Below are 23,732 nucleotides of genomic sequence, written 5' to 3'. Positions count from 1 at the left end.
TCAAAAAATCTATATGTAGGTACTTACTGTAAATTATCTTTAAAAGAAATTTAAAATTCAAACACTAATTCACAGTAATTATCGAAACACATTTTCACAATAATAAACAATGATAAACTGGATCTAATCTAAAATCTAGACATAACCTTTATTATTCATCAAGAGAAAATTTATTTATCAAGTTACGGAGTGTCATACTTCCATAAATTGTTTTTCAACCTCCAAAATGTTATAAACAAACATTTGATTCCTTATTTTATAATATACATTGGTTTAAGTCAAGTATAATACTCTCATTTTTGCTTGATTACTTTTTGCAAAACTTCCCTAATCAGTGGTGTAACAAGGGGTGTGCGAGCGGACGGCCGCAGAAGTGGAGTTTCGTTGAACGTGCAAGAATAAACCGGAACGGTAAAACCTAATCCTGAAATTATGGGGAAAGTCATCTATAGCCTCTTTGCACAGAAGGAGAATAGTTTGACAATGAGTGCGTAGTAGATCACAGTCTTCTTGAGGTTGGACATGTCTGATAAATATACCATCAAATTGGGCATTACATGGCTGGATTATTCACAGAATGTATGTTACTCTTGGCAAAAAGTGCTGTGGAACCTGACGAAAAATAAAAATTTGGTCGAATTTGTACAGGATGTAGACAATGTACTCAGACTTGTATATTATAGAAGTCAAAAATTGGAGAAGGCAGCTTTGGATAAAGCTGGATGGAGGCAAATGCCTCACACTGAGTTGTAACGCAAAGAATATAAGGTATAAAAAATGGAATGCCAACAATAATCATTATATAAATGAATTTTATTATCAATTATAAAAAAAATCCTACAGAAGCTTTTTACGGTTTTGAGTAAATCGCGATAGATTATTTTTGATGACAGTATTTGTTCTGGTATACTGTAGAGTTTTATATATTAACAGATTAACGCAGTGGTTACCAATATTTATGTTACTACACCCCTCTTTAAAAAATCTAATCTTGGCGCCAAACATATTTTTAAATGGTAAAAAATGTATCAATACAAAAAATGAAAAAGAAAACATAATTGACAGAATGAGGTTTTACTATATATTCATTTCTAAATTAATTTGTTTTTAATGCAACAGAAGTGCTTATGTATTAGCACAAAGTTTATCACGTCTTAATGATTAAGGCATGGTATTGTACAATAAAATGCTGTAATATTTATTGGAATATGTATGTTATCAAATTAAAAATGGTCATTTTGGTACCTACCAACAACATTTAAACATTTTAATAACATATTTTGTATTGTGTATTTTTTGACATGAGTTTATTAATGGCTATATCAAGGCTAAATAGAAATATGATAGTTACTCTACCCCGATTTTTCGGAAAAGAATTTGTTGTAAACAATTATGGAATGGATCGATTTTTTAAAGATGCATTATGGTTTTATTAAAAAAATGAAAATGAATTTGTAATTTCAGTATGTAGTGCATAAAATTTCACACAAGATGTCATTGATAGCCAATTTTTCAGAAAAAAACCAAAACGGTTTTTAATTATAATTCATATCACCGCTGCACAATATCAAATGAATAACTTTCAATGTCAGTATTTTTCAGAATAGTATTTTGTTCAATCAGCTCAGTTCCCATAGAACCTCAATTAGGACTAATTTAACTAGAAAAAAAAGTCCAGATATCTGAATACTCAAAATCACAAAATTAATAATTTTTACTTACAGAATAAACCTTTATTGCATAACATTCTTTGAAAATGAAATTAATGCCTATTTTGACACTTATTTATAGAAAAGTGGTTATCATTTTGAAACCTGGATAATTGAGGTTCTACTGTATACATACATTTTAAGCTTCACTGTAATCTTCATAGAAGAACAATAAATACATCAAGGGTCGACGACCGGCAACTGCATGCAGCCCAAACGTGCATGACATGAGGTTTGTATGTTGAATTATTTCACATATTTATATTGTTGTTGTTGTCAACATATAGAATTAAGAAAAAAACTACACCATTTTATATTATGTACGTCAAACACAAAATGCCACTTTTGTTGTCTTCATTGAAAATTTACACACAAAATTTATGTATTTTCATGGCGAAATATGAATGTTTTTGAACCTATTTAGTGCTAACACCGCAACTGGTGCGTTTTGAGTACTTGGCCATTAGATATAATTAATGTGTTATTTAAATGTGGTAATCAAAAGGTCAGCAGTGATTGTGTTGTAGACATCAATGGTATATCACTATAACCAACTACAAATGGAAATGAAGCATTCAAGAATGGATTTTTGTCATAAAAATATCCAACAATTTTTGACAAACAAGTTTTTGAAAGTATAAATTTTTACATGGCTGACAGATGAACGTCATTAATTCAAATTTGCACCTTAGGTTTGAAAGTGGACTTTGATAATTTGGAAAGGGTAAAACGGCCACAAAAGCCGCATATTAAGCCGAGACACAAAATTGATTATCATTGATATCTTCTCTTAAACAGTATTTATTGTTAAATCTAAAAGTTGAATGTGGCCCGGAAGTCTGGAAAGGTTGCCGACCCCTGTGCATACATAAGTGATTTTTAAATAATCTAGAAATAACTGGATATAGGTAGGACACTATCAATATCCCGGAAAATAAATATTAAGTTAGATTGGAATGGTTAGATAAATATAAGGTAAAAATTATTAGAATGTTATTACTGTTTTAAAATACAGTAAAATCTGGTATGTATTTCAAAATAATGCATAATATTCCATACACAGTATGAATAATGTCATGTCAAAATATTTGAGTTAGTAAATTTAAAAGGGAATTTTAAAAATAGATTACGAAATAATTAATTTCATATAGTGTAGGTACATTAGTAATTTTATCATGTAACTAAAAAGTATTTGCAAATATAATATTATGATAATATGTACCATTTAAACATTATCACATATGTATTCATCTACATGGAATAATATCAAAGGTGGCATTATAATGCCAAGAAGACAAGAAGACAAGAAGACAAGAAGACAGGTAACATTTAAACTAGAAGAAAAAATAGTGGAAAAAAAAACTTTTAATCAACTGGAAATAATAGTGCTGTGATTTTAGAAACCTTTTAAAGGCTTTTGATATATTTAGAATTCTTAATTAGCAAGCAGCAAGATGTTAGACCTGATGAAGTCTTGGATAATTCGGAGAAGCAAACAGAGCGCCTAGCAAAATCCACCTTCTCACAAAATACCTGAAAAAACAAGCATAGATATGTGTCATAAGATCAATAGTGGATGGTGTATTATTACACATTAGTGGTTCAAGCAATATATCTGGAAAAAAAAATGATTACCAAAACAAGACAATTTTATCCAAATTAGTTTGTGAACACTCCACCAACCAGAGGCACCTTGCGGTAAACTACAAACCTTACAATTTGTGACAATCCGTTGATAAATTACATTTTAAAGTGTTTTAATAAATACATATTATGTTAAACCTATGAAATAATCCAAAACCCTTTCAATACATTTCAATACAACTTAATAATAAACACAAATTTTAATAATAATCTTTTAATTCATATTTTATGATTTTCTTAAATTGTAAGTTTATGACTTTAAATATATATATATTTTTTAATGTTTTTAGATACATATGTATCTATTAATTAACCCTTAGGTACTCGGCAACCTTTTCTCACCCATGGCACTCTAAAGGTCTTCCCAAAATTTCGCGGCACACCAAACATAAAACAATTTATACATCAAAACATGGACCCCACATATTCTAAAATGGTTTCTTAAATGGTATTCGAGGCAAAATTAATGGTATTGATTGCATGCGATTTTTTGTATTTATTAACACATCCACTTGAGTTATGGTTCGTTGTCGGGTTAAGAATAGTTATTTTGTATTGACATAATAATCATAAATTGTATCCTAAAATCACATATTTTAAAATATTAATACCAGCGTAGTAAAATAGTGTATTTTTTTTACTATTAGAGCAATTTGTGTTTATCTCACTTATCTGGTTGACCTGCCACGCCGCCCCCCCTTGAGTCTGGGTCCCCAGGGGGGGGGGGGGCATGCACCAAAATTACATTAATTTATGTTTTTTTATTTTATAAATAATTAGTTATACAAACAACATAACACACAACAAAGAACTAAATGTACATATTTCTATGTATTTGTATTATCAATATAATAATTAGATAATTAATGTGAAAATTTAGCTTGTTTCAATAACGTAAAAGTTTTATATATTTTGACTTGATTTTTGAAAGAGCAACACGAAGTCCCCTGTCAAGACCCTTATGACTGCTTATTATTTTTAATTATAACTTGAGTTGAAAAACTTTTCTCACATAGATATGTCATAGAAAATGGGAGCTGAACTGTGATAGCCTTGTCGGAAATCCGAGGACATTCTTTCTTAACCGAAATCCAGAAAATAGCCAATGGAACATCGGCGAAGTTCAGTTTTAGCGTCCCGTCATTTCTCAATTCAACCAATTCCTCTCAAATTTATAGTGAGTGCTTCTATAGAATTTCCGGAATTGGTTGCCAAAGGGTTTCGAATCCAGTCGTATTGATTGTATGAAAGTATGAAGAAATTTCTTTTGCAGTAAATTTAATGTTTTTGAAACGGATCCAAAATCAATTGTTTGCTTTCAACGGTGGTCTGGTAGGTCCTTTGGTACATTTGTAGAGATCCTTGTCTTAACTCCTTCTAATTTATCAGAGCACGTCAATATATTTTCATTCTGTCCTTGCATTGCTTTACTAAGTGCTCAAATATATTACCAGCCATGTACGCAAATTTGGGTATTAACACATTTTGAGCGGGAAGGGTATTTCTACCCGCGCGCCGTACCGGTGTTCGACGGCGGGACGGGTAGAAATACCTTTTACGCCGGCTCCACTTGAAGTGCGGGAAAGGTATTTCTACCTGTTTATTGCATACGAATATTTTATGTCAACGGCTTGAAAATGTCTCAAACTACACACACATCTACAAAAAAAAATAATTTACCGTCGATTCATTTACTTACACACACACTCTTGCGCAGCCCATATGAGAGCTTGTGCGTAATAAGGAAATTTGTTTAGAGTCAATAAATCAGCGAACTATATTTCTGTAGACGATAAGAATGCTAAAACTATATGCGTCTTCTTTTTATACTTGTTTATTTTTTGATGGGTGAGCAGGAAGACAACATTTTGTGAAATATCGATGTATTCTTTAAGCATGGTTTGTTCGCTGTACTGTGAATGCGATTATATATATATTTTTATGTGTGATAAATACTATGCCACCTTTTCATACTATAATATTAGCCTTTGTGAGCGAGTGAAAAGACGACAATTTGTGATCGACGGAATGCATTCTTCGCACTTGTTGTAAGTGATATTGTGCGGTGCGATAACGCTGGTATGCGAGCGGAGCAATAAATTATAACATGAGTGGAAACCAATGTTATTTAGATGTCTGTAATCTACTACAATCTATATTGAATATCAGTATTCAATTTTCAGTCTTGAAATACGGTGCTATAGAACGGTGTGTTTTTACAAGTGAAATATATTTAAGTAATCGATATTTTATTTAATCTTTAAAAAATGGCTTCAGACAATTATGAAAGCGATGACGAAATATTTGCCGATAATTTGTCTGCCTATTCTGGTGAAGATTTACCAGAATTAGGCAGCGAGAGTGATAGCGACAGCGATAGTGAAGAGTTCCCTCGCACGAGAAGGGTACCAGTGATACTGTTACAAATCAGTGATTCTGAAGACAGTGAAGTGGAGGAAGAGGAAGTCATGGAATGGTCTGAAATAGACAACCCACCGCATATTGAACCATTTTTAGGTAACGTTGGTGTTTGCGTAGCACCAAACAATTCTGAAAACGTGATGGATATAGTTAGTTTATTTGATTTACTTAGCATGATGGTAGAAGAAAGCAATCGATACCACACACAAAATGAATCCCGAATCAAGAAAATGAAGAAATCTATCAAATGGAAGCCTGTAAATCTTGGTGAGATGAAAAAATTCCTCGGACTAATTTTGCTTATGGGACAAGTTCGAAAAGACACAAGAGATGATTATTGGTCTACCTGATCCGAGTATAGAAACACCAATATATTCTAAAACAATGAGTCGTGATCGTTTTAGAGAAATTTGGCAATCGTGGCACTTTTCAAATAACGATATCATTACGGATTCCAGCGATCGCCTCGAAAAGATTAGGCCAATTATGACATACCTAATACTGAGGTTTTCTTCGGTTTATAAGCCTCAAAGGGAACTTTCTTTAGATGAAGGTATTATACCGTGGCGGGGAAGACTTGTATTTAAAGTCTATAATGCATCTAAGATAATAAAATACGGTATCCTAGTGCGCATGGTCAGTGAAGCCACTACGGGATACATCTGTAATCTGATCATTTACAGTGGGCAAGAAGACCACTATTAGACACCATCCAATTGCTTCTTGGTCCGTATTTAAATTTGTGGCATCATGTCTATATGGATAATTATTATAATACAGTATAACCCCTATTTTACGTTTTTTAAGGGACTGAAGAAAAAAAACCTAATTGGAGGGAAAATGTAAAAGGGGGGTAATGAAAAAAAGAACATTTAAATTTTATGTTTCTAAAAAAATAACGTTTTATTAAAAAACAACATTCAATTAAAATTTTTATTGAAAAATCGTTCGAATGTCACGACCCAATCATTATCAAGTGCGCGTAACTCGCATATTTTGAATATTTCCGACGTAAATCACGGGAAAGAAAAACGTAAATGCGGGTATTAAATGTACTGAAATACATCGGGACTGAAAAAAATACACGCAATTGCCGGGAAAACGTGAATTCCGGGCACGTAAAAACGAGGTTATACTGTAGTGTAAAAACCAGTGAAGCACTTTTAGAAAATAAAATTAGGATGTGTGGAACAATGCGAATAAACCGAGGCTTCCCAGAATGTTTTAAACACGTCAATCTTAGTGCAGGACAGAGTATTTTCCGTCGGCGAAAGGATGTATTGTTACAACTCTGGAAATTAAAGAGAGATGTTCGAATGATTTCAACAATACATCCATCTACCATTTTAGAGAGTCACAACATCGATTGGAATATGAGACTACACATTTGGAAACCGCTATGTGTTATAGAATATAATAAATATATGAAAGGGGTTGACCGTGCGGATCAGTATCTCTCTTACTACTCGATCATACGAAGAACAAAAAAATGGACAAAGAGAGTTGTCATGTATTTGTTAAATTGTGCTTTTTTTAATTCTTTTAAAGTTTATAAAGTATTAAATCCGACCAAAAGGCTAACTTACAAACAGTTTTTGCGTAGTATAAGCAAATTTTGGATAGCCGACCATATCGTTGAAACCGATACAATTTTGGAAGAAGCCCCCCATCTACATCACGATTACCAAGAAGAGTGGGTTAAAGTGATCATCCTGGTAGGTTATCACTCGATATGAAGAAGCATCGAATGATAAAAATTGTTACAGATGGTAAAAAAAAATACCCACAAAGACAGTGTCGAGTGTGTTCGGTGCACAAAAAGAAAAGTTTGACTAGTTATATGTGTACATTTTGTGACGTCCCCCTACACAGGGGTGAGTGTTTTCATAAATATCATACTTTATCCAAATATTAGAATAATAATTTTTGTGCGGGAATTTATTTATAGTGAATGGAATATTTTTTACGAAACCTTCCTGTAAATATGTGATTAGCACGATGTACTTATGTTATTTTAAACAATTTGTTCTTAAAGAAACACAGCACTGAGGAGCAATATATGGTGAGTGTGAATTCCAAATTTCATTAAAAAATAACTGTTAGTTTGGAAGATGGAGCGATTTTTGTAAAATTCGATTTTATTTCAATTTCCGCTGGTTTTCGCCCGCTGCGTGTACCTGTGCCTTTGTACTGAGGCCCGCGCAAAATGTGTTAAGTAAGTATTGTATAATCATCATCAGCCTTAATCTATCCACTGCTGGATGAAGACCTCTTCAAGCGGCTTCCACTTCTCTCGGTCCTGTGCTTTGCACTGCCACGTACTTCCGCAGAACTTTATCGTTTCACCGATCCAGCGGCCTCTAGGTTTACCTTGCGAACGTTTTGTACCTCTTGGATACCACTGGATGACTAAATTTGTCCAACGATTGTCTCTTCTTCGAGCTATGTGTCCAGCCCATCTCCATTTATAATGAACTCTACTACTCTAAGTTTCTAGATCTCTCTTTTACTTAGGGTTCATGTTTCACAGGCATATGTGATTACGGGAAGCACACACGGGTTGAACACTTTGCGCTTTAGGCACAGTGGAAGGTCACTTTTGAAGACATTATTCAGGCGGCCAAAAGCATTCCAGCCTAGCGAAAAATTTCATCAAATATACATCCATCTATAGAGACTTGTTGTCCAAGATAGATGTACTTTTTCACCTGTTCGAGCTGAGTGCCATTGATGAGGATCTTTTTTTGTTCCGCAAAGTAGTTGAACATGACTTTCGTCTTTGTTACATTTATTTTCAAACCTACTTTGTTGCTGACTTCAGTGAGTTCCTACATTCTGCTTTGGAGGTCTTGAGTCTTGCGAGAAAATTACGATGTCATCGGCAAAGCGCAGATGACTCAGGTATTCTCCATTTATGTGGATCCCTTTGTCATTCCAGTCAAGTTGCTCTAAATAGTTTAGGTGAGATTGTATCATCTTGACAGACTCCTTTGCTTATAGGATATCTCCGCGGAGATTGTATAATATACAAAATTATTTGTGTTTTTTGAAGTTATACTTCTTTTGGGATGTAGTGAAATTGAGAACCCGTGGAAATGACGTTGGCCGCGTAAGCAAGGTATATCAACGTGCATTTGCAAATTAATATGCTGTGACTTGTCATGACGGCCGCCTGCGCCCATAAATAAAAGACGTATATAATATACTGCACCTCTCCCATAATTGGCTTTATGTACTGAAAGCCTACCGCGAATAAACGTCAGATTATAGAAATGTCATCAATTTCTATACCTGAACCCATCGAAACGCCACTTTTTGCGAATAGACAACCATGGCTAAACCGCTATTATAAGCATAGACAAGTACTTACAAATATAAAAATCATTTACAATGAATAAAATTCAAACATTTTAAATTAATAAAATTCGCCATTTTCAAAAATCAGTATAGCATAATAGAGTTTGCCAATGCATTTCATAAAATTAAAATAAATATAATGTAACCTTTGACATGAAGACACTCGTGCTTAATCCTTCGTATAAAAACGCTCTAAACAGGCGAAAATAAGGAACATTGTTCAAAATAACGTTATAGGTACCTAACAATATTTATATAAAATTTAGCTGTGTTACGGTGAAGTCTTTCTTTTCTTCTTTCGACCATGTCCGATCCTAATAGGATCATATGGACCTCCACAGAGGTTTGTATTAACAGATTTTATTTTTACGAGAAATGGATGTCAGCCACTTGCTCAACCTATTAGGTCCATACTCTGACGCATACACACATTGAAAAACAATATGCGTACTTGCCAGACCCAGGATTCGAACCTGGGACCCTCGAGTCTATAGGCCGGCGTTTTATCCAATAATCAAACGGTAATAATCCAAAAAGTGTATGTTAAAATCATTTGATTTTTTTTTAAATATAAATAAAAAAAGGACACTTTAATATAATTAAAAAGACAGAAAAGAAAACAAAAATATTCAAAGCTCAATAAATGAAAACCTTTGTTTATTTTTCTTCAGAATTTTAAGCTTAGTGGTAAATAAAAAACCAATTACGCACATCCTAAAGATTTAAAAAAGCTGCTTGTATTATAAAGCGTAATGTATTTTCATATGATAACCCATAAAATATCTGAAAATTATTGACAAATGCCGTAATTTTCGCATTTCGAGCAATATGTGTAATTTCGCGAAATTATTCCGAAGTATCAAAAGTTACGATGTTGTTCCGATACTTCAAAATATGATTATCTGTAATAAAACTGTTCTCTGTATAAAAATCGTTTCCAAGGTTTGTAAATAATTTAACAGATGTTCATTCTTAACGCTTATAAAAAAAAGGCCAATAACCTTGCTGGCATTAATTCCAAAGTGCATTCCAAAGTGGATTTGAAGTGCAGTGGGAAACATGAATACTTAATTTTTTTTTCTGTGCAGTGAACTGTTTTACTAAATATTGGACTAAATATCAATCAACAGATGTCACAAACTGAAAATTAAAAAAATATTTAAAATACAGTACTATTTTTTTATATGATATTTTTAAAATCCAATATTTTATACTGATTGGTAAGAATCCCTGCTATTCAATATATGAACCCTTTTAACGAACTTGTTTCTAAACACATTTAATACCAGAGATTTTCAATAGATGCCCTAATGCGGTGTAAAAAAACCATTACCAAGTACCTCTTTAAACATGAGAATTTTTCATGTTAAAATGTCGCAGGTTAAAAATGTGAATTATCAAAAAATAATCTCAAATTGCAAGCATTGTATTTTTCCACTAGGTACCTCTGGTAGACGGCGTATTCACCTTAAATGCCATTACCAGAGATGCATCTCATTCAAAACCTATGCCACATAATATTATATTCGCACACATACACATGCAATGATCGGTATTTTTGTGTTTTAATGTTCATTATTTAAGATGGATCACAGGGTGTCGAGAGTGACGACACACTTTTTCGCATGGAAAACGTTTAATTGATAAAACAAAATATGAATCCACTGAAAGAAAGATAATACATTTTTATGAAGAGTAACTTATAATTTTTTGAATTTTCATTCAGTTATGAAAATGTTCAAAAGTTTTTTTCAAGTCATGTCAAATGAAATATCAAAAGTTTAAAAAGAAATATTGAAGTAATTGCATCTTATTTTAAGCCTACCTCTCATAATAATATATTGCTGATACATAAATTATTGTAATTTAATGTAGAATGAGAAATTCATCAAATGCGCAACGCCTAGTATAGCAGCAGGAAGCTAGCACGGTAACATATAATTTCACACCTTTGATTGTAATTACAAAATATAAATTACAGAAACCATAAGTTTTAAATTAGTACATGAAAAAAAAGATTTAAAAAATCATTATCATGTATGTGACCAATGTTTAGGTCACCTGATCGGTCAATGCATTATAGGCTGGCCAATATTATCGATAGAGGTGGCATGATTCAATATTTAAATAGATTTCATTCATATAAAAATATCTCATAATTAATCTACATTCAACATTCATTTTAAAATTATAATACACGGCAGTTTAAAAAATTTAAATCAAATTAAACAAACAGAATGGTGTGTGACACTATTAAAATTAATGTACAGATCGGGTACACCTACAATAAACGAACTTGGGGTTAAACTAAGAGTCAGTTGCTCAGGTCTGGTCTTATACTGATTGGATTGATTAAACCCCATAAGAAACAAAAAAGGAATGACATGAAAAAAATAACTGCCACCCCCTACTTTCATAAAGAAATCTAGATTTTTTTTTCTAAAATCTTTGTATTTTTCAACAGCAAAAGTCATTCCTAGTAGGTATTAACGGCCCCGTGCCAATATTTTCCTATCGGGCCACATATTTACTAGAAATGTCAGTTTATGAATAATTGTGGCAGTTTGAAGAATAAAAATTCTTGCAATACTTCAATACCACGAGCGCCATCGCAATCATTCTTCCTAAGCATGTCGCACTTTACCATAGTTTTATATAAGTTGCTCTTCTAGTTTTTATGTGTGGTAGATAATATAGTGTAATACCCCATTTACATGTGCATGGATTTACTGCTGACGGTACGTCATATATCGCGGCCATAACAAGAAAATGTAGGTGTAAACATACATGTATTATCCTGCAGATGCAATTACATGCATGAATAAAAAGTTCAGAAGCCTCTAAATTGTCATGTGACAGTTGGGATTTTTTTGATTTGCGTCTACTCAGTAGAACAATAGTGGCGACCCTGCCGTTAAAAAAACGAACTGCACCACTTAAATAGTCATTTTGAGTAAACCGATTTTTACGACCATAAAACAACAACATCGCGTCTAGCTTACTCTTGAAGAATGAGATTGGAGAGACAGTCAGTGCTTCCTGAACAGTTATTGTCATAATAGTTTAAAATACACACTATCGTTGCCAGTAAATCCATGCATGTGTATAGGCGCCAGAACAATCGCATGCGCAACAATAAGAAAATCAATCATTTCAGTAAGTTTAACTTAATTAAAAATCTCTATTAATATAAGAAACTAAAAATTTTCAAAAAATGGGGAGATTATCTTGAAAAAAACGTGTAATATACCTTAAATGATTCTGGTATTTCTTCTATTCCTCGGTGGATGAGGGTTCCATTGATGTAGAGACAGTTTGCAGCGGCATCTTCGGGCACTGTCAACGTGCTATACGAATATGTGGCTTCCCTCTCCATGCGGCGTAGAACTTGTTGGGCCTGCTCACTTGCTCCAACGCACAAAACATCTGGACCGGCCATGGTCACATAGCTCTTCAATCGTTTGGAATCTGAAACCTGACCACAAAAAGCAACTTAATGCAATGTTGGTAATATTGATATAAGCAAGACGACAAAGATATTGAAAAACAAAGCAGTGCCAAATCGCTCTTAGCAGCCAATTTGAATGAAGAAGAAAACTGTATACAGTATAATAATTGATTCATGAGCACCGCAGTGTTTTGTAGCTAGCAAGTTTGTTCCAGTTAGAGTTGTGGATCGTACACATTTCCACAGTGGTTTGTTTCTGCCATCAGTGCCTAATCACTAATCCAATCAAAATGATTACATACTGGTACATGCTAAAATGTTCTAGCTGCTATCAGATGATTCAAAATTAGGGACAGATTGGCCTAACGGAACACAACGAGAAATCCAGTAGTCCAACCAGTCCCAAATGTAAAATTAGTTGGTAAACATTTATATTGCAAATAATTATAAAGATTTTAAATATGACAAGCAGAATTTAGAAAATGCCGAGTGAGATCATACGTAATAATTCTTGGTGGATGATTGACATGTTATGTATATTAATTATTGTGTTCAATTTTACACAATAAATTTCTTGTTGACACTTTTTTTTGCAATGTTCATTAAAACTTACATTACTAGGCTTAGGATTTTTAGGTGTTAATAAATGAATAATAGGTACCTAAAATATGTAGATATAATTGGAAAATATGTTATTAAAATTTCATAATAATTATGTGCTAAAAAACAAAAATAGGTGCTAAAAATTTAAGTAAGTATTAGAATAAATCACATATATTTCAACATTTAAATTAGAATTTATTCACAAACAGAAAACGCTTTATTACAATAAATAATACTTCAAATTTTCGAAAGTGAATCTTTGACGATTTGATTCCAGCAAATTTGTATACATGGAAAAACTTCTTTCCACTACTACAGATGTTATTATTGGGTATGTAAATGAAACTATTTCCGAAGTAGAAAAAGGCTTTAATATTCTCCAGCGTTTGAAGTCCAGTATTTTTATTTAAAACACTATTTAATTTTGTACTTATTTTTATTCCAATTGGTCCAGGAACATTTTCTAATGTTAGCAGTATTGTTTAAAATATTAATTTGCTCCACTAGTGACTTTGTAGATGATCCTAACATTTACATTAAATTACATTTACAAGTGTTATTGCGTTAATTAATTTTGTGTTTATGTGAAAATGTGTGCTTAAACCTAAAATATGTAAAAATATGTAATTATCCAAAAATATTTAAAAAATAGGTGTTGACAAATACGGCTTAAATGTTTCAAAATTGTCTGAAACAGATAGATATTTTGTTGTGGAACCACTCAAAAAAAAAATTTAAATACCTAAAAATCCTAAGCCTATTCATTACAATACTATCATCCATTACATGTTCCTGCTGGTAATTTTCAAATAATCATCAAACTATTTTGGATTTGCGGAAGAGCACAAAAATAGCATATTGCCTCAAACCAGTATGTGATTTCTAGCAGGAACAAAGCTATCATCAAATATTATATTGCCATTCACAAAGAGTAATAACGACAATAATAAGGTTTCATTGCAAGTAAACAAATTAAATATATAAATTCTCACAAATACTTTCATTAAAATAAATTGATTGACATTATCATAAATCTATATTTAATTTGAACGCAAATGGTATAAGAAGTTTCAAAAAGCTTAAGTGATAATAACAATTTGACAGCATTATGCATCTATAGATCAAGCAACATCTTCACAAAACTAAAGGCACTCTCTACACAGTAAGACACGTGGACTGATGAGTATCTGCAGTGTGTGCGTTTATTGATCAAGAAACCATTGAATTATTAAAAGTTTATACTACTGATTTATGTTCATACAATTATTATATTTTTCATACTTCAAGCATTTATATTATTCAATTAAAAATCATTTTTACTTATAAATGACAGCGCGTTATTTATTGATTTGCTATAGGTACTGTGAACTATGCATATAGTTCATGACTAATTAGTTTTATATAACATCAGGATCTTTGTATTATACTGTAAAACAATTGCCTTTCAAATTGCATATGTATGCAACCAACAAAATGATATTTAATTTAAAACCATCTTGAAGACACATTGATAAAATAATGTTTGTGTATGTTAAAATGATTTGTATTATTTAGATTTTTCCTAATATTTTTTTTTTGTTCGTATATTTCTTAATCTGTTAATACAAAGTGCAGTCCAATTATTGTAAAAATACAAAACAAAATTTTAGCAGCAGGTGGTTTATAGTATAAATTTGGGGCTGAAACGCCCTAAATCAAGCAGTAGCCAAGGTCATCTTTACATTCTGAAAATGATTGTAATTTATATGAAACAAGACACATAAAAGGAATTTTAGCAACCTTCCGGTGTTTAATCAGTAAAAGTTGAATTGTGGTGTTGTGATTTTGGGCGGATCTAGAACTCAAAATTTTGTATCGCAAACTACTACACATGCCCCACTGCTGATGAGATTCTTAATTAATAATCTTTGATATTGATAGCGTGCGAAAAGCAGCCGGCATTGCGTGCCATTATCCAAACTGCCAGTAAAACTTAATCTTTCCACCTTTTCTAGCCAAATTAGGTATTCCCTGTCAAGAATGTTGGGGCCAACTCCTTCTACCGGTTCTTGCATTACCTTGATGGGAGTGCAGGGATACTCAGGAAATGCTTCGGCAACTGCCCGAGCACCGGCTTCGTTACTCCACTTTGACAGACCGATGAAAAACTCCCGCCCTGAAAAGCATAAAAAATAATTGAAGTTAGACATGATTAAAACAGGGGAATATATTTACCACAGAATATATTTATAATTTACTGTATATAGATTTGAATGAAATGTGTTAAAAATGAAAGGACCCTCAAGACAACGATTTCCCTTACATGTGTAGGTTTGGCTAAGTATATATTTTTTCATATACATACAGATCTGATGAATGTCAATGAAAAATTAACACTACATACATGCATTGTAATAATGGTCAATTTGCAAATCTGCATATACCTCCTTATTTTTATATTCTGCAAACATGTCTACAGCTACACCGCCAGATGTTTATAATGAAAATATGGTATGTATAAGATGCGCATAAAACATTAGAGTGAGAGGTTTAAAAAGAATACTATTTTATGTAATAAAAATACTTTATGCAGTCATCAAATGTTTAAAATAAGCAAAGGATAAGGCTTCAAAATTATGTAAATAGATTATCTACAACGTTTAAGGAATGTAATGCCGGGTCCACACCGAAAACAAGTCGCGCGACAACTTGTTAAATTTTACGATAAGCATGATAATTATCGTAAAATTTCTCAAGCAATTATGATAATTATCGTAAAATTTAACGAGTTGTCGCGCGACTTGTTGCCGCACTTTAAGGATCATGCTTTGAACATAGCATAAAAGCTCCATTTTGACATACGCTGAGCATGTCCCCCCTTAACAGATGGATGTAAATAAGTACCTATTCCTATTAAATTTAAATAAATCAAATAGTGGTCCACGCTCTGCTTAAGAGCATTCATAGACGACTAAATTACATTAATACTTTTGATTACACTTTATAATTTGTCATGTTTTATATAATTTTGGTTGTGACAATCCGTGATAACCCATCTAAACTTACAGATTTATCTATTGTACATATAGTTTCCCAAATTTACGCACAATTGCATTATTAATACAATCAATGTTTGCTGTTGGAGTGCTGTGAAATGTTTCCCAAATCTTAAATTTTCATTTGAAAAAAAAAAACTAATGAATTAAAAAAACCACAACCGACTTGATTCCAGCCCATTGTCATTGTGCATAGCGAGTATAAGCATTTCCTACCCTCTTTTTTCTTTCCAAAATGGTTAAGACTTTATACTACGGGCTATGTATGAAGTGTCCATAGCAGGTAATATTTATTTTTCATTGTAATAGATTTTTGTGTTGTCACTGCGTATTCTTCCTCCTTCTTTCTCAGACATTTCGGGCTCATTGGAGAACGCTCTCTATCCTCCTAGTAATTTCGATACCCAACTTCTATAGCAAAAACAATACAAAATACCTTGTTCTAAGATAATGTTAATGCCTTGATTTTTTTAGGTAAATGTGTTTATTTTTTATTTAGTTCAAATGAACTTAACAATGCACAGTGAAATTTTACAGTTTAACAAATGATCAACCCAGATATTCCCATTTACAATTGAATTAATGATTAATCCCAGAAAGGGTTTTTTGATTTTATGACCCGTTGACGATATTCTTATTATCTTTTCTGTTGAATTATAAAGAAAAGACCTTTCTACATCGAATGGCATTATCAACCTTGAAATTATGAGTTGTTTCCCTATATAAATTGGGTATCGATTTGTCCTTTATGGGTTCAGATTTATTGTCGCGTTCTTACTTCTTATCATTTTATAGAGAAGGAAATGTAGAATAATATTAAATTGCCATCTCAAAAACAGTGAAAATCAAGTTATCTAGTTGTAGTATTGAGGTGACGATTTGTATTTGACACTTTGTATGTTTCTATTTGACATTATTAATTAGAAGAGATTCTGTATATTTATAATAATAATTAGCTACTTGCCAATGAAAGAATATCTGATGCGGACAGATTTGACACAAAAATAGTCATACATCCAAACCTGTAAAAAGGACATCCCCTCCTTCGAGTATGGCATTTTTGTCCTCCACTTCAATTATGGGTAGATCCATTTCAATCTTGAGAATCTCTCGGACAGTATCCACCTGAATCACAAATTTACAATTACAACATTTGATTAATCATATAATTATAGGATACCCTATTTCTCACCAAACATTAGTTACTATATTATTACCTTTTGAAACTTCTTTACTGAATCCAGTTCAAAGAGATTGAAGACTAAAAGGGAACATCCGATCATTTACGTACGAAAAAATACGACACGTAGAAAAGACAGTTGGTATTACTGGAAGCTGCTAGCTTCACAATCGTGTCGTACAAAAACATGGCGGGTGCCGGATAAATGAGTGTTGTATTATTCTACGTTATTTGGCTAAAAAAGTGTGTATTAATGGAAGAATACAAAGGAGTAACAGCATTTCGGAACAATATATGCATACTATCAATTTATATATTGATAGTTTTTCCTAAAACATCTTTTATAATAACAATTCACAACTTTTACAATAAACGTCAAAAATGGTTGTTTATTGTGAAAAATGCACACACAAATATTCAATGTGTTTTTCAAAGTAAAAACTCTGTTAGTGGTAGTTAATGACATTCATTATGTACATAGATTTATATTTCATTTCAGAATTAAATATATTTTTAAGAATAGGTAAAACAAAAAATTGTGTTTAAATGAAGTATGTAATGGAGTGTATGTAGCAATTTTGTAATGTTATAATTTTTTTTTTTTTGTATGAATAGTAATATAATATGCAAAATAGATAAAATATTGTAATTATCTATATAATCAAATTTTCAACATACCTGTATTTTGTGTCTAATAGGTTTATATAAACAAGTAATTTTATAAACAATATGTCAAAAAACGAACCCATGTTATATTTTTATTTCATAAAATATTTTCAAAATACATTTGTGTAAATAGGTAATATACTAAACTTCTTTTTTGGTGTGTAATTAACTGTGTAATTATGTTTTAAAACATTAGTGTTTGTTTTGTATTTAACAGTTTTATCTAAACAATAATAGGTACTATGTTATTTTATATATTATTATGAACAATATGTAAAAACAAGACCATATTTTTTATTCCAAGATTTACCCATTTTATTGACTGATTTGTATTTAATTTTTCAAAATATTGTGGTTTTTGTATTGCTATTAAAAATAAAATACTTCCATTTGCATTATTCTTTCTTACCCTGAATCCTAATAAAGTTTTTATTGCGGGAACTTTTTATAATGAAAATACGTTTATCATAAATTGGTTGTAAGATGAAGTAGGATAGAGTATGTCAATTTTACATATTGAGAATTGAATGCAAGATCTAATTGTTTTGAAAAATACTTATGTCACGGCTGACACCTTAATTTATAGTTCCCCGCGAGCTGTCAAATATCAAGCGGCTAGTAGTAACATAGCATTTGTTTTACTACATGCTGCAATTGCAATGACATGACTAATCGAGTCTCGAGTCTCTCGACATCGAAAGTAAAATATCTCAAAAAATAACAAAGTAACAATAGGTGCCAACACCAGTGGCACCTCAAATTCTGAACTGTCCCCGAACGTGTTAAATACGCAATTAAGTTCACAGGGTCAACTAATCACCAGGATTCACAATTTACTACAATAATTGAAACTTATATCATCGGTCATACAAATTACGTGTGGAGGTCAACGATTGAATGGCCTTACAGGGACATACATGCATACATACATAGAATATAATAATTATTACTGTTTACTATTATATGAGGCATCTAATTACAAAAAGCGACAAGTCCACAATTCAATATTTTCGGGAAACAATGTTTTTATGTTTCAAGCTTCAATTATTTGTTTTAACATGAGATTATTTTTTCCGTTGTATTCTATGTCGAAATTGGAACCAAATAGCAATTTGTTTCAGCCAATAAACTCTTAAATTTAATAAATATAGGCAAAGTAAAATTGGACGTAGCGCTATTTGTATCTCACTTTTTAATTTACTCCGCATAAGGCACATATTTCTGTGGCACTGTCATGAGTTTACCAGATGCTACAGCATGGGAGACGCCCTTTTCAATATTGAGCGTTCCCTTATTGGTTGACTTAAACATGCGCGAAATCAAGCAAGCTTTAAATAATATTTTTTTTCATAGGGTTATGTCGTGTTTTGGAATTTATAGATCAATACATATTGTATAAAATTATACAAAGAATACGTGCATATTTTTTTCTCGATTTTGACCAAATGTGGACTTATCGCTTTTTGGAATTAGGCGCCTCATATATATTATATACTTATTTCAAATTACACCTGAATATTTTTTAAAAATAGGATACAGTAAATACAAGAGTTAATAATTGTTGTTATCAAATGTTGCCAATGCAAAACAACATTAAAGGATTATTGCAGGTCATCGACTCACCATTCTACACAGGATGTTTACAAAGGCATTCACCATGTAAATTTAAAAATATGTACTTCTAAACTAATATAAAAATAATCTTGAGATTAATTAATCATTTATAATATATAAGTTATATATTATTAATAAGCAATGTCTACATTTGGTCACTTCATCTTCTACTACATTTTTGAATTCTGGTTTAACACCGAGTAGTTTTGAGCATGCTTTAGGTTAAAAGTGTGTTACAGACTACGTAAAAGAGTTTTAAATTTTTCACGGAAGCAGTGTTGTCATATTTTTATAATGCTGATTTTAATACAAAGATGTAGAAATTATAATAATTTAAAAAAAACTACATTACACAGAATATTTTTGTTTTGAATCCATTGAAATTATAGTATTTTTGGCTTATTTAGTTAGCAACATTGGCGTGATGTTGTACAGAAGTCCATCGGCGTGGAGCTACATGCACTAGTACTTTCATCACGAAAAATGTCTATTTTGAAACCAGTTTGAGGCAGGCAATTTGGCTTTTGCATTACAAATACCAGAAGTTGTGAAGAGGAAAATAATCACAAAAGTAGGCTACGCAAAGTAAGCAAAGAGAGAATGACCAGCTTCAAGAAATTATGGTAAAATACAATAGTGACACTATCAAAATGGAACAAAGTTTGCCTGGATCAAGTCTCTCGTTTTACAAAAAAAATAAGATTAATGTCCATGAGATGACGATTTGATGGATGGCAAAGACAAATATGTCTGTTTTGGAAGAAATAAAAGTGACTCACATGCTCTTTAAAATGTCTCCAGAGTTATGTGATTCTTCTGTCACATAGCCAGAAGAGAAAACGATAAAGAGGTCTATCATCAGGGTAAACATTGAAGGTCGAAGCGGAAGAGGCACGTACTTAAAGGTACGACAAAGGGTTTTCAATACCCTCAGCAATGTGGACAGCGGAATACAGGGACCGATGGAGAAATATAACATTTAAAAGAAGTCATGATTCTCAACAATGAGAAACACGAAAATAACAAAGAATAAAATGCAATGCATTAAATTAAATAATAATTAATGGTTTTTGCGTAATATTTACAGAAACATTAATTTACAAAAAAAGTTTTACAAACACCCTGCATAAATATATTAACAATTATGAAGGTCAGATAACAATTGGTAAGGCCGTAGGTGTTTCGTGGAATAGAGCAGAGACTTTTACATCCAAAACCTCTCTTTATATCCTCTGCCTCATTATTGAGGATAGTGACTACAGAAAATACAGGTGATGTCGACAATCCAAATAGGTATCAACTAAAAAAAAACTAATGTGGAATTTAATATACCTAATTAACATGTTAGGTTGTAAAATGAAATTCTACAAAGTAAATGCAATCCCAATGAACAAGATGGAAAACATAATGGTCTAGGTCTAACTACTAAACATATCTATTTATTCCTTGAAATGCCAAGGTCCCTAAAATTTGAAAAACCTAGATAGTTTATTTAATTTTTAGTATATTTTCTTCATTATTTGGAATATACACAATTAACTGAACATTAATAATGTTTAGTATCAACAATAAGTATTGTTTAATTCAAGTTTATCATTGTTTACACATCACAAGCTTAATTTGGGTTACACCTCAAATGGCTAAGGACTGCTGGTCAGATCTGAATACAGAAACAGTTTTCAGAGTCTATAAATGGCTTGGGTGTGGCAAACTAATCAATTGATTTGTGTTAAAAATAAACTCACGCAACATTCCTTTATACATATTAAACCTTCAAATGGATTTAGAATTGCTGTGATTCTATATAATGTAGAGGCAATAAGTGAGTATATATATTATCACATTATCAATCAGTCTAATAAAAAAAATGATTATCCCATGACTGACTTCAATGGCCCGGCTTGATTGGTTGACACATTCAGGTTAATAAAAAGTATTCAAAATGACAAGACAAATTATCTACAATAAAATTGTGAGTGAATCGTTTATACGTCTGAAAAACCAAAAAAAATGTAATCACCTGCTTAGAATTTAAAACTTACATATTTCCAATTAAATGTCAAACTACCTTCAATATCTATTGCAAGCCTAGTCCAGATACTTTGTTGCCTGTCTCCAAAAGCCTCATATAGGACATGCTCAATTATTTAGACAAATACTATTACATTTTGTCCAGTAAAGGTTAGAATGTTAGATTTTTGTTGAATATCTGATGTGTGCGAATCCCATGGCATGTGGAATTAACATTTATTAAAATTTATTTTTAAAAAATTATAAATCGTTGTACTTATAGGCTTGTTTGAGACAATATGGTGAAATTCTGATGACCGATCCTGCATATGCGGCAAAATACAAAGAATGGAACAACCGGTGTCATAGAAGAATGAGTGTTTGAATCTGGGACATGGGACAAAATGGGTTGAGCGAATGGTTATTAGCCAATCCTAGTAAAAAAACCTGCTAAATACCGTAACGGCATAGTAGTTTTGGAGTAAATGGTGTTCCATAATAAAACTATTAAAATAGATATTATATATAAGGAACAATGTTAATTAAATAGATGAAAGATAGCTTAATCAAGAGTTTCTCAACGGTAACTCTTTAGAGATACGTAAAAAAAAGAAGCATTAAGAAAATAAATAAAATAGATGATTTTAATAGCAAAATGAAACCAATGTTCAGGTTTTTTTACTTATCTAAATACAAATATTAGTGAAAAATAATAAAAAAAGGATTGAGTACGTACTAAAAATAATACTTAAAATAATATTATTTAAGTATGTAAACAGATAGAAAGTTGACATTTCTCAGCTGATTAGTTAGTTTTACTATTATTTACATCCATGGCCCCCACAGGCCAGGCCAGGATCTTTGGCAGGCCCCCCTACCCATCACTAGATTTAAAGGCAGTGGGATTATTTACAGAATCGTTTTCTAAATGTTGTTTCAGGTAAAAGTTAGGGTAAGTATTAGGTGTATTTTTAGCGTTTTTTTTTGTATTATTGAATAAATCCACTTGAATTATGGAGTTGTAGAATATTGACATACAGTAATCAAAAATTGCATCACACAACTAGACATTTGAAGATGTTAAGACTCTACAAATAAAATAGCGCCGCAGGTGACTTTTTTCCCATTAGGGCAAATGTGTGACGTGTGTTTACACAACTCACTTATCAGGTAGACCCGTCTCGCCGGGCCCCCAGGCTAGCCCTGTCAGCCTTGAGATGATTAAATTTGAGACTTTTTCAGATAGAAATGCAGTTGGATATCTAAAGATGAGCTACTTATATTAAATGTAATATTGAGATATTCTCTCACCAATCATTATTCCAAGTTAGTTCCGTATCTTAGCAGTTTTGCTAGTAGTTAACGAACTATTCCATTTATCTTAAAGCTAAATATCTCAAAACGATTTTTTCTGAAATATCTCATTGTGCCTTTGAGGTATCAATATAGATTACAATATTCTATGCTTATAGGTATGAGACGGAAAAAATCTTACATTGGTCATATAAAATAAACAATTATTGAGGATAATATTTTGACTTTAATAGTCAGGTTCGAAATGGGTAACTCACCTCTTTTTGTCTGTGAGGTTGACTGGGCTTGGTAATAAGAGCTGTGCCATTGCAAACGATCGCTGCATCTTCCACAAACACACCTTCGGGCTGCGCCTCGTCGGCTGGTAATTCTACAACATCTATGTTCAATTCTCGGAGTAATCTGACCAACGCTTCATGCTGTCGGCGGGCTTCGTCGAGCTCGATTTGGCCGCGGGAACGCAGAGATAAGGGCACTCGAGAAACGATTGCATGAGTACAACTTAAAGACGCCATGGTCCAACCCGTTTGTATTTAATCAAAAATAATCAGGCAATTTAAATAAATCTAATAATAGCGAATATCACAATACTTGAAAGACCAAACAACTTACGAATACGATCGACAGCCGTGAGCTGAAGCACTTTGACGTTTACGCCATAGATAATAATTATTATAGAAATGGTGTGGACTTAACAGTGTTGCCAAGTCAAAATTTAAAATTTCAGTAGA

The 23,732-nt window shown here is 32.0% G+C and overlaps 1 protein-coding gene across 1 annotated transcript; it reads right to left on the bottom strand.

The window, feature by feature from the left end:
- Positions 1-885: 885 nt before the first annotated feature.
- On the bottom strand, positions 886-23,640 carry LOC147079796 (N(G),N(G)-dimethylarginine dimethylaminohydrolase 1). Its single transcript, XM_085944241.1, has 5 exons — positions 23,259-23,640; positions 17,240-17,342; positions 15,240-15,337; positions 12,382-12,606; positions 886-3,242 (listed from the first exon to the last, which is right to left on the bottom strand). The coding sequence occupies exons 1-5, from the start codon at positions 23,514-23,516 to the stop codon at positions 3,117-3,119; spliced, it is 810 nt and encodes a 269-aa protein (XP_085800367.1). The 5' UTR covers positions 23,517-23,640; the 3' UTR covers positions 886-3,116.
- Positions 23,641-23,732: the final 92 nt, after the last annotated feature.

The sequence above is a fragment of the Rhyacophila brunnea genome, unplaced genomic scaffold (genome assembly GCF_057557595.1).
Source record: "Rhyacophila brunnea isolate RB1 unplaced genomic scaffold, BYU_Rbru_1.0 scaffold_1, whole genome shotgun sequence".
Taxonomy (NCBI): domain Eukaryota; kingdom Metazoa; phylum Arthropoda; class Insecta; order Trichoptera; family Rhyacophilidae; genus Rhyacophila; species Rhyacophila brunnea.
This window is presented reverse-complemented; position numbering and strand designations above follow the sequence as displayed.